At 48.9% G+C, this 12,684-nt stretch overlaps 1 protein-coding gene across 3 annotated transcripts in view; it reads left to right on the top strand.

The window, feature by feature from the left end:
• Klhl18 (kelch like family member 18) overlaps positions 1-9,938 on the top strand; it is a 50,444-nt gene extending 40,506 nt beyond the window's left edge. For 2 of the 3 annotated variants that reach the window (XM_055601588.1, XM_055601587.1), the window contains exons 8-10: positions 3,126-3,230; positions 5,935-6,046; positions 6,852-9,938. In XM_055601588.1, coding sequence (XP_055457563.1) covers positions 3,126-3,230; positions 5,935-6,046; positions 6,852-7,238 — 604 coding nt within the window. In that variant the 3' untranslated portion in view covers positions 7,239-9,938. The remainder of the gene's footprint in view (positions 1-3,125; positions 3,231-5,934; positions 6,047-6,851) is intronic. The other variant, XM_055601589.1, reaches the window with a different exon arrangement.
• The last annotated feature ends 2,746 nt before the right edge of the window (positions 9,939-12,684 follow it).

Here is a 12,684-nt window from a genome sequence, read left to right as displayed (position 1 = left end):
TTACCTCAGGCCTGTGCTGCAGTGCTAGGGGCCCATGCTCTTTAACGGGTGGCACTGGACAGGTTCTTCCACTCTCTGGTCGTGTCTGGCCGCAGTAGATGAACAGTTACAAAGGTTACTCTTCTGGCTCTCCCCATAGGGACTGGGAAGGAAAGATACCCAGGGTCTCTGCACGTTCAACCAGAACAGTTCTGTGATTCGACCTTCTACAACTTGTGTCCAGTTTTAGGAAGGAAAATTATGTGCAGTTTTTAAAGGATAGTTTGAAACCTACTAGCTAGTTTCTCTTTTTTAATGGTTTTTCTGCATAATTCTATGATCTAACTTTTGCCTCACAAACCCATCCTCCTTGCCATATTTCTGGGTCTCTACTTGGGAGGTCACATGACTAGGAATGGGGGAAAAGAGGCATGTGTGGTGAGGAAGTGGTATGGAGGGCTTTGCCACATCAAGGTGGTACATACATTACACGTTATTCAGCAGGGTTAGAGTGAGGCCCGGAGGCAGGAAGAATGTGCCCTGCACACGGAGACCAGAGTCACAGCGGGTCTGTGCACATTCCTTTCGGAAGGAACAACCTGTGCACAGGATGTGCTTCTTCCAAGGGTGCTCTCAAGAGCTCTCTCCTCTTCCCTCCTCCTCGCTGCGTTCCCCTCTGTGCTTGGACGTTTTGCAGCTTTTTGTGAACAAGGGATTCATTTCCACATCCCCAACCACAAGCGGCTTTTACTCTGACGGCAGTCAGCCAGCTGTCCTTGTGTGTCTGCCCTGGGAAACTTTCCTGCTTTGATGTTAGTGGGTCTGGTGTGTTATTTGGGAGGAAAGTCCTCTGGGTGTTCCTCTCCTCGGCCCTGGTTAATGCCCTGGTATTAGCAACATGAGCCCAGTTCCATTTGTCCCTTTTAAATTACAGGTTACCTTAAAATGTTCTTAGTCACTTCTGTTCTGACATCCCACGCACCTCTCCATCCTGCCAGTGAGTTACAGCTTCTTTCTGCTCTCTTTCCATCTCGTGTCTGTCTTGTAAGCCAGCTTCTTCTAGGGTCTTGTACTGGGTTTTTCCAGCCCACACCAGTCAGCACTTTCTTTTATCTCAGCGTTCTCCTTACCTCTTATCTGACTGTTGCTTATAGTCTGGGAGCACCTCTTGATTCATTCTCATGTCATTACTCCACTCCTGACTTAACTACCTTGTGTTTGGGACTAAGGCTGCAGCTCAGTGGTAGGATGCCTGCTGTCAAGAGCACAGCCCTAGGTTCAATCCCCAAGATTACACAGAAAAAGAAAATATAGTTATTAGAGTGTGTTTCATGTCCATATCTAGGAAGGTACCAGTGCCTAACAAATTTGTCATTTTCTTAGTGACCTTGCTTAAAACAAGGCTCTCTCCTCTTGGGGCAGGCTCAGAGGGTCTGTCACCGTAGTTTGATTTGCTGTGTGTACTTGGAAAGGGGCAGTTGTCCAGTATATTCCTCTTTCCTGTTCAACCCCAGCTTCATTTTAGTCTTCTGCAGCATTGGATGTGAAAACCCTGAGTCAGGCAGCTTGGCGTTGCTGCTCAGTGTCTCACAGACTTTATATAGGGTGGAAGGCTATATGGTTATACAGACCCTGGATAAGCAGTGTTTTAGGGAAGCTTCCGTGTGGAACAGGGGACTCTGGACTTGTGTCCCTTAGCATTCAGGCATGGCTTCTCCAAGCAGCCTTGAGAAGAAAGCCCAGCCAGCCGTGGCAACAGTGATTCTCCCTTGAAAGGCGATGCAGTAAGTGTAGAGCCTCCTCCACCAAAAGGGGGGACTGTGCAGGTCTCTGTGTAATGTTAAACTGCAAAGGGACTGAACAGGAGTGAGAGGGAACACGCAAGCACAGGGAGCTAGAGCCTGCTTTGTACAAGACACCATGAAAGTCACTACTGAAGCCACAGTAAAAGCCTTTCCTGTGTTCCAGAGGGTCCCTGCTTGTTAAGAGTTGACAGCAAGATTCCTAGGACCTCATCTCATGGTGGTACAGAAGTGCCTGTGATCAGGAACTTTGGATGTTCAGTTGTTACTTTCATTTGTTTGGTTGTTTTATTTGTTTGTTTGTTTGTTTTTTGTTTTTTTTTCTGAAATAGGCTCCTGCTATGTAGCCCAGGCTGCCCTCTAACTTGAGCTGTCCCTGCCTGAGCACCTCAGTGCTGGGATTACAAGTGTGCACCATGGTGCCCAGCCTCTGTTCTCTACCCATAACCTAGTGTCTGTGGCATCATGCCTTCCACATGGCTGAGGAAACTCTGGTGAATGAATAAATGTGACATGTGTCCCAATAAAGAAGCCACCCCTGCACCGTGGGCTCAGGAGATAGTAATTTTGATGCACTTGGGACTTTTGAGGCATAGAACTAGACTCTAAAATTAAATGAGGCCTTGAATTCGCTCAGTAGATAAGAGTGCTTATTGTACAGTCCTGACAATTTAAGTTCAGTCCTGAACCCACAGTGGAAGGAGAGGTCCAAATCCAAAATGTTGTCCTCTGACCTCCCTACGTGTGCCATATATGTGTGTGCTGACACATGCACAAATGCACACTCTCATGGTAATTTTTATTACTTATTTTTAATGTGTAGCGGTGTTTTGCCTGCATTCATGTCTGGTGCTTGAGGAGGCCAGAAGAAAGCATCAGATTCCCTGGAACTAGAGTTACAGATGGTTGTAAGCAACTGTGTAGGTGCTGGGGATTGAATGCAGGCCTCTGGAAGACCAGCCAGTGCTGCTAACCGCTGAGTCATCTCTCCACCCTGAAAATAGTTTGGGTAGAGTAGGCTAGTCATGATGGTTGCCCACCTGCATCTCAGCCTTGGGAAATAGAAGCGAGAGGACTAGGCGTTCAGAGCCGTTCTCACTACATCAACAAACAAGTAAATGAAACCATGAGGCTGAACAGTGAGAGCTTCAGGCAGATCAAGGAGTGAAGTAGGGGTAGCTTGTTGCTGAGCCTAAGAGTTGGGGGGAGCCCACTGAGCAGCTTAATTCTGCGCCCTTAGCTGGGTATGTCCCTGGATGTGGGTCTATTCTAGGAAGACAGTTGACAGATTAATTTCTTAGTGCGTGTAACAGGCTGCTGGGGTGACCATTCTGTCTGTTTCAGTGCCATGGGGACAGTCGTGCTAGATGGACAGATCTACGTCTGTGGCGGCTACGATGGCAACTCCTCCCTCAACTCTGTGGAGACCTACTCACCTGAGACGGACAAGTAAGGGCAATTCACTTCCCCGAATGGACGCTAGAGCGGCAGCTTGTTCCTTCAGCTGAGTTTGTTCCTTTCGTTTTTCTGAAATGAGGCCTCAGCATTCCTCCTGCCTCAGCCTCCTGAGTGCTGGAATTACAGGCGTACATCTCTGTATCAGCTAAACTTTCCCCACTGCCAGGCTTCCAGCCCCCCCCCCCCCCCACCTTTTATTTACTTTTGCTTTGCTTTCTCGGAGAGGAGAAACTCAAGCACTCGCATACCCACATCAGCCACAGAGGCAGGCTGTGGCTCCTAGCTGAAAGCTTGTCCAGGTAGGGAGTGACTTAACAATGCCTGCATGCCGTGGGATTTTAACCTTTGGTTAAAGGCCAGACATGATGGTGCACACCTTTAACCCTTTCACTTGGAGGCAGAGGCAAGTGCACCTCTGTGAGTTCAAAACTAGCTGGTCTACATAATACATTCTAGGCCAGGCAGGGCTACAAAGCGATATCTTGTTTCAAAAAATAAAAAATAAGTATTTCTAGTATTTTTAAATTCCTCGGTTAAATGAATCTTTTGGTTAAATTTCAAAAGAGCTAAAGCTAGTCGTGATGGTTCATGCCCATAATTCCGGGACTTGAGGTGGAGGCAGGAGGATCAGGAGTTCAAGTCTGCGTGAACCCATTCAAACAAATGGCAGAGGTGCTCAGAAGCATCTATGTGTTTATTGGTCTGTGTGTCGTATTTAAATCATTGTGTTGTGATGTGAGTGTAAGCCCAGGAGTGAGGAACAGCTGGACACATGCACCAAGGCGGTGAGGCCCGGTCTGAAAGAAAGAAAAATTGTGTGTTCAGATAAGCTTGGGAATGATATTCTCCCTCTGAATCCTTGTCTTTTCATCATAAGTGTGACATTGCAGTTCTAGAAAATCCGGCAGTGAGGTCTCCTGTCTAAACTTGTTTTCCGTGACACCCATTGCAGTCTTGCAGGATGCAGTATCTGGCAGTGCTAGGCTGGATTACTCATGCAAGTGTTTGACTCTTCCCATCTGAGATAACAGCTTGTGAGCAGATAACACATTGAGGGTTGAACAGGCCTATCAGGATGTTCTAAAGTCAATGTTCTATTGCCTAACCAGCTGACTGGTTTTATCAGGTAGTAAGGAGGCTGGTCCTCCCTCGAGCACAGTTTGGCAGACCATGAGTACATTGTCATCACCTTTCCCTGGAGGCCTACCTCAGGATCTCTTGGCATAGAATGAGGAACAGGGGGGCAAGGTGAGACTCATCAAGGGTAGACAGCCTGGGTGTGATGGCTCAGTTTATAAAGTATTTGCCTTACAAGCATGAGTCCAGTCTTCAGAACCTAATACCCATCTGGCCATGTGCACATTCACACACACAGAGAAACACACACTTTTTTTTTTTAAGTTAAACAGTGATAAATGCTTATCCTAGATGAGGCAGCAGGTAGGGAGGGGTTCAAATAAGAAATCCCTCACTGTGTGGAATGGGTGACACCAGGTGGATGAAGACCACATGGTTAAGACGCACATCAAGCTCTGGGTGTGGGAGCTCCCTCTGTGATCCCAGTGCTTGAGAGCTAAGACAGGAGGAGCGCCTCCAGTTCAAAGCCAGCCTGAGTGAGAGCCTGTCTCAAAGAACAGAGCTAGGCATGGTGGCACACGCTTAATCCCAGCACGCGGGAGGCGGAGACGGAGAGTTTGGGGTGAGCCTGGTGGGCCTACACAGTGACTTCCAAGACAGCCAGGGCTACACAGAGAAACCCTCTCTCAAAAACAAAAAGAGCTGGGCATGGTGGTGCACGCCTATAAGCCCAGCACTTGGGAGGCAATGAATTCTAGCATAACCAGGGCTACATGGAGAAACCCTGTCTCAAAAAAAACCCAACAATGCAAAACAAAACCTACGCTGAGGTACTTCGTGCACTGCCTTAGAGAGGGCACTGAGGAGCCACAGCAGGGACACAGTACAGCTGCTGGAAGAGCAATTCAGTGTCCTTGGCTCTGTGGGATTGGGGTAAAAATGGTCTAAAAGCAAGGCCACGTATAAGGAGACCATCGCAGTGGTCCTGGGCAAGTGGCGTTAGGAATGAGAGCAAGTATGGGCCAGGAAAGAAGGCAGCCAGTATTCGTGGACCACAAAAATGCTGAGAGAGGGGAAGAAGCTGCCTGAACACTCAAGTTTTACAAGTGGAATAACTAGTAGCTGGAGGTCTCGTTAACAAGACCTAGGAACGCAGAGCAGTCCCAGATGTGCATGACAGGCCTTGTCTGAGATGTGCTGATTTTGCATGCCTTAGTGCCTGGCTGCGGACCTGAGGCTCAGTGAGGGGCCTTGGCAGCGGCAGCCAGCATTATTTGCAGAGGAGGTGGGAGAAGCGATAGGATGTTAAACTATCAGGATGTGAGAAAACAGAAAATTCTCCTGGGGGCTTGAGATACAGCTCAGTGGTTAAGCATACAGTCTGCTCTTCCAAAGGTCCTGAGTTCAATTCCCAGCAATTACATGGTGGCTCACAACCATCTATACTGGGATCTGATGCCCTCTTCTGGTATGCAGGTATACATACAGATAGAGCATTCATCTACATTAAATAATACATAAATATTAAAAAAAAATTTTCTCCTGACTTGGGCTGTGCTGTCTTGGAAGGTCATGAACACTGACTCTCACCTCCTCCCCATTTTCACTGTCTCTGCAGGTGGACAGTAGTGACTCCAATGAGCTCAAACCGCAGTGCTGCTGGGGTTACAGTCTTCGAGGGCAGGATATACGTGTCAGGTGGCCATGATGGCCTGCAGATCTTCAGCAGTGTGAGTCTGGGCCTCTCGGGTGACGTCTTCCATCCTTGAATTTATTTATACGTTTGTTTGTTTTGAAATTCAGCCCTGGTCTGGGGTGTAGCCCAGCGGTATATTGCTTGTCTAGCATGCGCAAGACCTTGGCCTCGATTCCCAGCACCACACAAACAAAGTTTTTACCCTGCCAGTGTTGGATGAAGGTTATCTACTGAGGTCAGGCTGTCTCCTGCATCATCTAAAATCCTTCACTTCTAGAGATCCCATGTACAAGGATCTCTACACATCACAAGGAAGTGTAGGGTGTAGTCATCCTGAACTTGCCCCATTTGGGCGTCCATGGGATGCTGAAAAAGCCTTTGAAAACCCTATTCAGAGTAAGCCGGGTCATGTGGCTGGAGTGAACACCAGAACTATGTTCTTCTGGACACTCTGCTGGAAGCCACATTTATTCTCTGAAAAGAATCAGCAGCCATGCAGGAGTGGTTCCAGAGTCAGCCGGTACTGAGGCAGACAAATGCTCGGGGCAGTCACGTAAGACAGTACTCTCCTTGCAGCTCCACCATCACCTAAAAGCCCCTCCTTGGGCAAACCCTCCCTTTTGTTTCCTTGCAAGTGCCCAGAAGGCATCAGCTCAGTAGAGGAGCAGGTGCACAGCTGTGAAGAGATGGCTTCAGAGCCAGGGCACATGCTAACTGAGCTCCTCTCCCCAGTCTCTCTCCCGTCTGGCACCCTGTGGCTTCGGCGCCCTGCAGGGTCAGCCCACGGACCAGGCCTTGCCCCTAACCAGGCCACACCTGCACCTCTCTCCCCGCTGCAGGTGGAACATTACAACCACCACACCGCCACCTGGCACCCAGCAGCCAGCATGCTCAACAAGCGCTGCCGACACGGGGCCGCCTCCTTGGGAAGCAAGATGTTCGTCTGTGGGGGCTATGATGGCTCTGGCTTCCTCAGTATCGCTGAGATGTATAGCTCTGTGGCAGACCAGTGGTGCCTCATAGTGCCCATGCACACCCGCCGGAGTCGGGTCTCCCTCGTGGCCAGCTGTGGGCGCCTCTACGCAGTGGGGGGTTACGACGGACAGTCAAACCTAAGCTCAGTGGAGATGTACGACCCGGAGACGGACCGCTGGACGTTTATGGCCCCCATGGCGTGCCATGAGGGAGGGGTTGGTGTGGGCTGCATCCCTCTTCTCACCATCTAAGGAGAGGGTGGGATGTGGTGGGTTAGGGATCTGGTACAAGCACAGGCGCTTCCTTCCAGGGGAAAGTCCTCTCAGAAGAGGCAGTGGTGGACCAGAAGATGGGGTGAAACGGGAGCTTGCAAGAGGGACGGTTTTTCCAGGTGCTTAAGTCCTCCCTCACTGTGCTGCCCTTGTGACCTTGGGTTGTCAAGACGCACAGCATAAGGCAGGAGTCTCTCTGGGTCCCACAGCCAGTAACAAGGGACGAGCTTCACTGGCGCGTGTGCACACACAGGCTCCCTCCGAGCCCAGCGTGCACACCAGCCGCGGCGCTGTGCGTGCCCATGCGCAGGAGGCCTTCCAGGCGATGCTCCTCTGTCCCTGCTTGTCTGCAGCCACGCTGTGGGCAGCTTGCCACGGGAAGCCGCAGTGTCCTGTTGTGAAGTGTGGGGCAAAGCTAGGAGAGGACACCCTGGTGTTCTGACTGCCTGTGTCGATGCAGCTACGGAAGCAGGCTGTGGGCGCACAGGCTCTCCCTTCCACCACGGGCACAGAGGACTTGGTCCCTGTCTCCAGCAAGCTGGAAGGACAGAAGTCTTCCCCATGCCTGTTTTTGGGGGAATTCAGGGAGGTCTTTCTCCCATTGTCCCAGAGAAACAGAAGGGGAATGGAGATGCTTGAGAGAAACTAGAGGAAATGGAAACAAGAAAATGTTCGAGAGAAACTGGAAGGAAAAGACTTGAAATGAACATTTTCCACAGGAAGAAAACATAAGAGACACTAAAAGCACATACACATTTACATGGAAAACCATCAAACATGACAACAGTGGTGTCCACTCCCACATTCGGATCCCAGGGTCCCTCTCAGCCCCAGTGCGTCTGAAATCAGGGCATCCTTGACTGGACCTGTAGCAAGGTGCTCATGGGGTCAGCCTCCTCACCTCCCATCAGAGGACTTCTCCAATCACAGGCTTAGGAAGCCGGCTGAATAACTGCCACTCACTCATCTCTCCACGGTCACCCCCCACTGCCAGCCAGCGCTCCTTCAGATCCCCACTCCCACAGTACATCCCTTCCCTCCTTGGCCAGCAGGAAACAGCATGCCTGGCCAGAGCCACACTCACCAATCTGCCGTCCTTGACTAACTTGTCCTCATCGTGACCCTTCCGGAGCACATCGACCATTTGTACCTCTGGGACCTACCAGGGCCTTGCTCCTACCAGCCACGGACTAGCTTGGTCAGGTGACTTGTCTGCCCTGCCATTCCCGTTTTTTCCATCCTCTCACCAACCGCAAGGGTCTACCTTCCCTCCAGTCCTTGGCAGACTGGCCAGCAAGACGGGCCCTTACACTCAAGCAATGCTGGCTTTGTAATATACAGGCCTAAAGACTAAAACATGTCTTTTGCTGCTGCAAAGAAGATATTTTATATTTCTTCCTCTAATCTTGGCAGATGACCTCGTGAAGTGAGTCCGTGCTCCTCCTTCCTCCAATGGGACCTTAACACAGCACAGAAGGCCCCAGAGGGGAGGTTTTCTGTTACAGTGCACTGGGCGGTGGAGCTGACCTTCAGTGCTGCTGCCAAAATCTGGTTTTCTAGAAGTCTCCCGGTAGAGACAGGAGGAGCTAATTATTTTTAGCCCCAAGCTGGGTCTTAGGGTCCCGCTCTCCACCAGATTGGTTTCTTGCCCTTTGCTGCCTGCCTGGAACAGCCTAGAAACTGGTTCAGGAAGATGTAGTGTGAAGCCTGGGTCCACCCCTTTCCACAGACCATCAGGTTTACCAGTGTGTGCAATTGCCATGGATTCAGAAGAAAGACCTTTCGTTCCCTGCAGCCCACGGGCTGGGCCTCTGCTATGAGCACTTGAAAATAATGTTTTTATTATAAAAGACTGTACAATCTGATAACTGCTCAGTTTTAACCAGGCTCCTAATGGAGCACCAGCATTTCTTCCTGGCCTTTCAGTTTGCCTGCTGAGGTAGACACTGGGGGCCTCTGAGCCTTGGTCTCCTGTTAGTCCTGTAGGAGGGGTATACCCGTGCTTGTCTTACTAAGTCCTTCTGTGAATGTACTGCCCAGCCTCGACTGTGAAGGTGCTGAGAGCCAGTCGGCGGGCTCCCTGGTGGGCCCCCTTGGTCCTACAATGCTAGCAGACTAGAGATGATACGTCATCGTCGTCGTCCCCCTCCTCCCCCGCCCCGGCCTGCTGCTGTCTGATTAGCCTCCCTGAGTCCAGCCCTTCCTCCTCATGTAGAGCTTACACAGAGCCAGCGTCACCAACACAGACCAAGTCAGTGGCTCTGAGCACACTCCAGCAAACAGGAACATTTTCGTACTCCCCTGTCTGAGGGCAGTTGGCTGGTCTGACTCTCTAGTGTTGTAACAGTAGGATAATGGGAACGAGGACACTGTAGAAAGAACAAATATAAGGAGGAGGTAGGTCAGACACACGTGGTGGACCTTGGGGTCTGGCCACTGCCCTTTCTCATTTCTCATTCTTGGCTCTCTTCGGGTTTCACCAGAGATCACGAGCAGAGCAGAGCTGGAGACCAGCCTCTTGATGGAACACAAAGATGGACATACGTAGGAATGCTGTCCCTCTTCACCCACAGTTTTTTCACAGGAAACTTTTTATTTATAGAACGCATGTCTTTTGTGTTAAGAAACCAAAGAAATAAAGAGAACACTCCTAATACTCTTGCCTTTTCCTCAGTGTGTGTGTGTGTGTGTGTGTGTGTGTGTGTGTGTGTGTGTAGAGGCCAGGAGTTGACAGCCGATGTCTTGTTTTCTACCTTAGATTCTGAGGGGGGTCTCTTCCTGAGCTTAAAGCTTACCCAGTTTGATTGACTGGCGGCCAGCAAGCCCAAGGGCTCTGCCAAACCTCGTCCTCAAGGCTGAGACTGCAGGTGGCACTGTTACAGCCAGTGGGTTTTATGGGTTGTTTTGTTTTAGTTTTAGTTTTCATTTGTGTTTTGTTTTGTTTGAGACAGGGTTTTTCTGTGTAGCCCTGGCTGTCCTAGACTCACTTTGTAGACTAGGCTGGCCTTGAACTCACAGAGTTTGCCTGCTTCTGCCTCCTGAGTACTGGGATTAAAGGAGTATTCCACCATGCCTGGCTTTCTTTTTTTCTTTTTTATTTTATTTTTTAACCTGGGTGCTGGGATTAAATTCAGCTCTCCTGGTTTACACAGCAAGCACTTGACCAATTGAGTCAGCTCTTTCTGGACTTATTTTTAAGTATTAGAAGTAAATTTTTATTTGATTTGGTTTAAAAGAAAATATTGGACAAATTACAAATATTCCCATGACAATAAGGGAAAAGCCAAATGAACTTCTAACGAAAGCAATCTTTGAGAGATAGGGTTTGAATGAGATGTCCCCTATGTGTCTCAGGCATTTGAGTACTGCCTCTTTGGAGAGGATTAGGGGGTGTGGCCTTGCTGGAGGAAGTGCATCACTGGGGGTGGCCTTTGAGGTATCAAAAGTTTTACATTAGGTCTGCCTCTGGGTCAGATCAAGATGTGAGCTCTCAGCTGTCGCTGCTGCCACAGTTCCCTGGCACAACAGACTCTAGACCCGCTGGAAGCATAAGCCCCAAACAAACCCTTCTGTATGTTACCTTGGTCATAGTGTTTTATCACAGCAATAGAAAGGCAGCTAATACAAGACATCTGTGCATTTTATTGCACATGAATGAATACTGGTGAAAAATATGCAGAGATTGTATTTTCTTGTTGATGCTGCATATTTGCTCCTGTCCAGATTGCCACAGTTCTCAAGTTTCCCTTTCTTCAACTGCCACATAACTATAAATCCAGTTCCACAGTGGGATGCAGCCCTCTGCCATGCTGCCTGAGCCAGCACATCCACTCCATCACAGCATATCCAAAAAAGCCCAGCCAGAGAGTCTTTAATGTTGCTACACAGAAAAGTTACTGGGGAAAAAAAGTGTGTAAGATTTATGTGTTTGGGACTGGAGAGAAGGCTCAGCAGTTAAGAGCACTAGCTGCTCTTCCAGAGGACCCAGGATCAATTCCCAGCACCTACATGGCAGCTCACAACTGTCTGCAACTCCTGTTCCAGGGGATCCCCACACAGGCATACATGCATTAAAAACATCAATGTGCACAAAGTAAAAATAAGTACATTATTAAAAAAAAAAGATTTATGTGAGAGGTCAGGCATGGTAGCACACACCTTTAATTCCAGCACTTGAGAGGCAGAAGCAGGTGTATCTCTGTGAATTCAAGGCCAGCCTGGTCTACATGGTGAGTTTCAGGACAGCCAGAGCTACGTGAGACCTACCTTTCTTTACAGGAAGGAGAGAGAGAGCAAGCTGGCTGGAAAGATGGCTCAGCAGTTAATGGAGCTTCCTACTCTTCCAGAGGACCCAAATTTGGTTCCCAGCAACCACATTAGGCAGCTCAAAACTGCCTGTACCTCTAGCTCCAGAGGACCCGACATGCTCTTCTGCTCTCCGAGGACATTGCACACTTGTAGCACACACTGACACAGACACACACACACGCAAAAGGCTTTTAAGATTAAATATAATTTTTAAAGGTTTCATGGGCTGGGGAGATAGCTCAGCAGTAAAAGCACTAGTTTTACAAACATGACGACAGAATTTAGGTGGCAAGGGTGTTGGAGTTTGACAGAGAACCAATTTCCTTGAGGCTCATTTGTCACCGAAACCAAGTGAATACACAAAGGGAAAAAAAGGAAAGAAAGAAAGGAGGATAGTAGAATACATGATATAAAGGTGTGGTGGAGGCTGAAAGGAATGAGATGTAAAGGGATTAGGGTGTGTGTTAGGAGGCAAAGAGGTGGTGAGGACGTGTTAACCAAGATGGAAGATGTATGAGAGACCCCTGTGGAGACCCGCTGCTGTTTGTCTGTCTGTTGGGGTGGGGTTGGGTTGGGTTGGTTTTTCAAGACAGGGTTTCTCTGTGTAGCCCTGGCTGTCCTAGAACTTGTTCTAGAGACCAGGCTAGTCTCAGATCAGAGATCCACCCACTGCCTCCTAAGTGCTGGGATTTAAAGGCATGTGCTACCACTACCCAGATGGAAACTTACTACTTTATAAACTTTATATACTTTAATATAATCTAAAATTATAATTAAAAATAAAAATAGTTTGAACAGATTCTCTTGAACGGATGGATAATGATCCCTATAAGAGACATGAGTTTTTAAATGAAAACTCTCAGCACCAGTTCTCTACAACTTGGTGATCAGGGAGGCCCCAGAGACCCCTAAACAACACAGGTTAATGCCTCTATTGCTGAAGACACAATACACTTTGTTTATAGGACATAGAGAAATAAAGTAGGAACTGACCTGAAAACTTCTTTTCATAGTACCAGAAGGTACTGTGCAGGCCACTGAGGGAGAAAAGACATCGTGGCATCCTTCCGTCCAACCCTACATGCTGCAATACTGACCCACCAGCCAAGATGTAATC

This window comes from Psammomys obesus, unplaced genomic scaffold, assembly GCF_907164565.1.
Source record: "Psammomys obesus unplaced genomic scaffold, mPsaObe1.curated_primary_1811, whole genome shotgun sequence".
Taxonomy (NCBI): Eukaryota; Metazoa; Chordata; class Mammalia; order Rodentia; family Muridae; genus Psammomys; species Psammomys obesus.
Note: the sequence above shows the minus strand (reverse complement) of the source record. Positions and strands in the feature narration are given on the sequence as shown.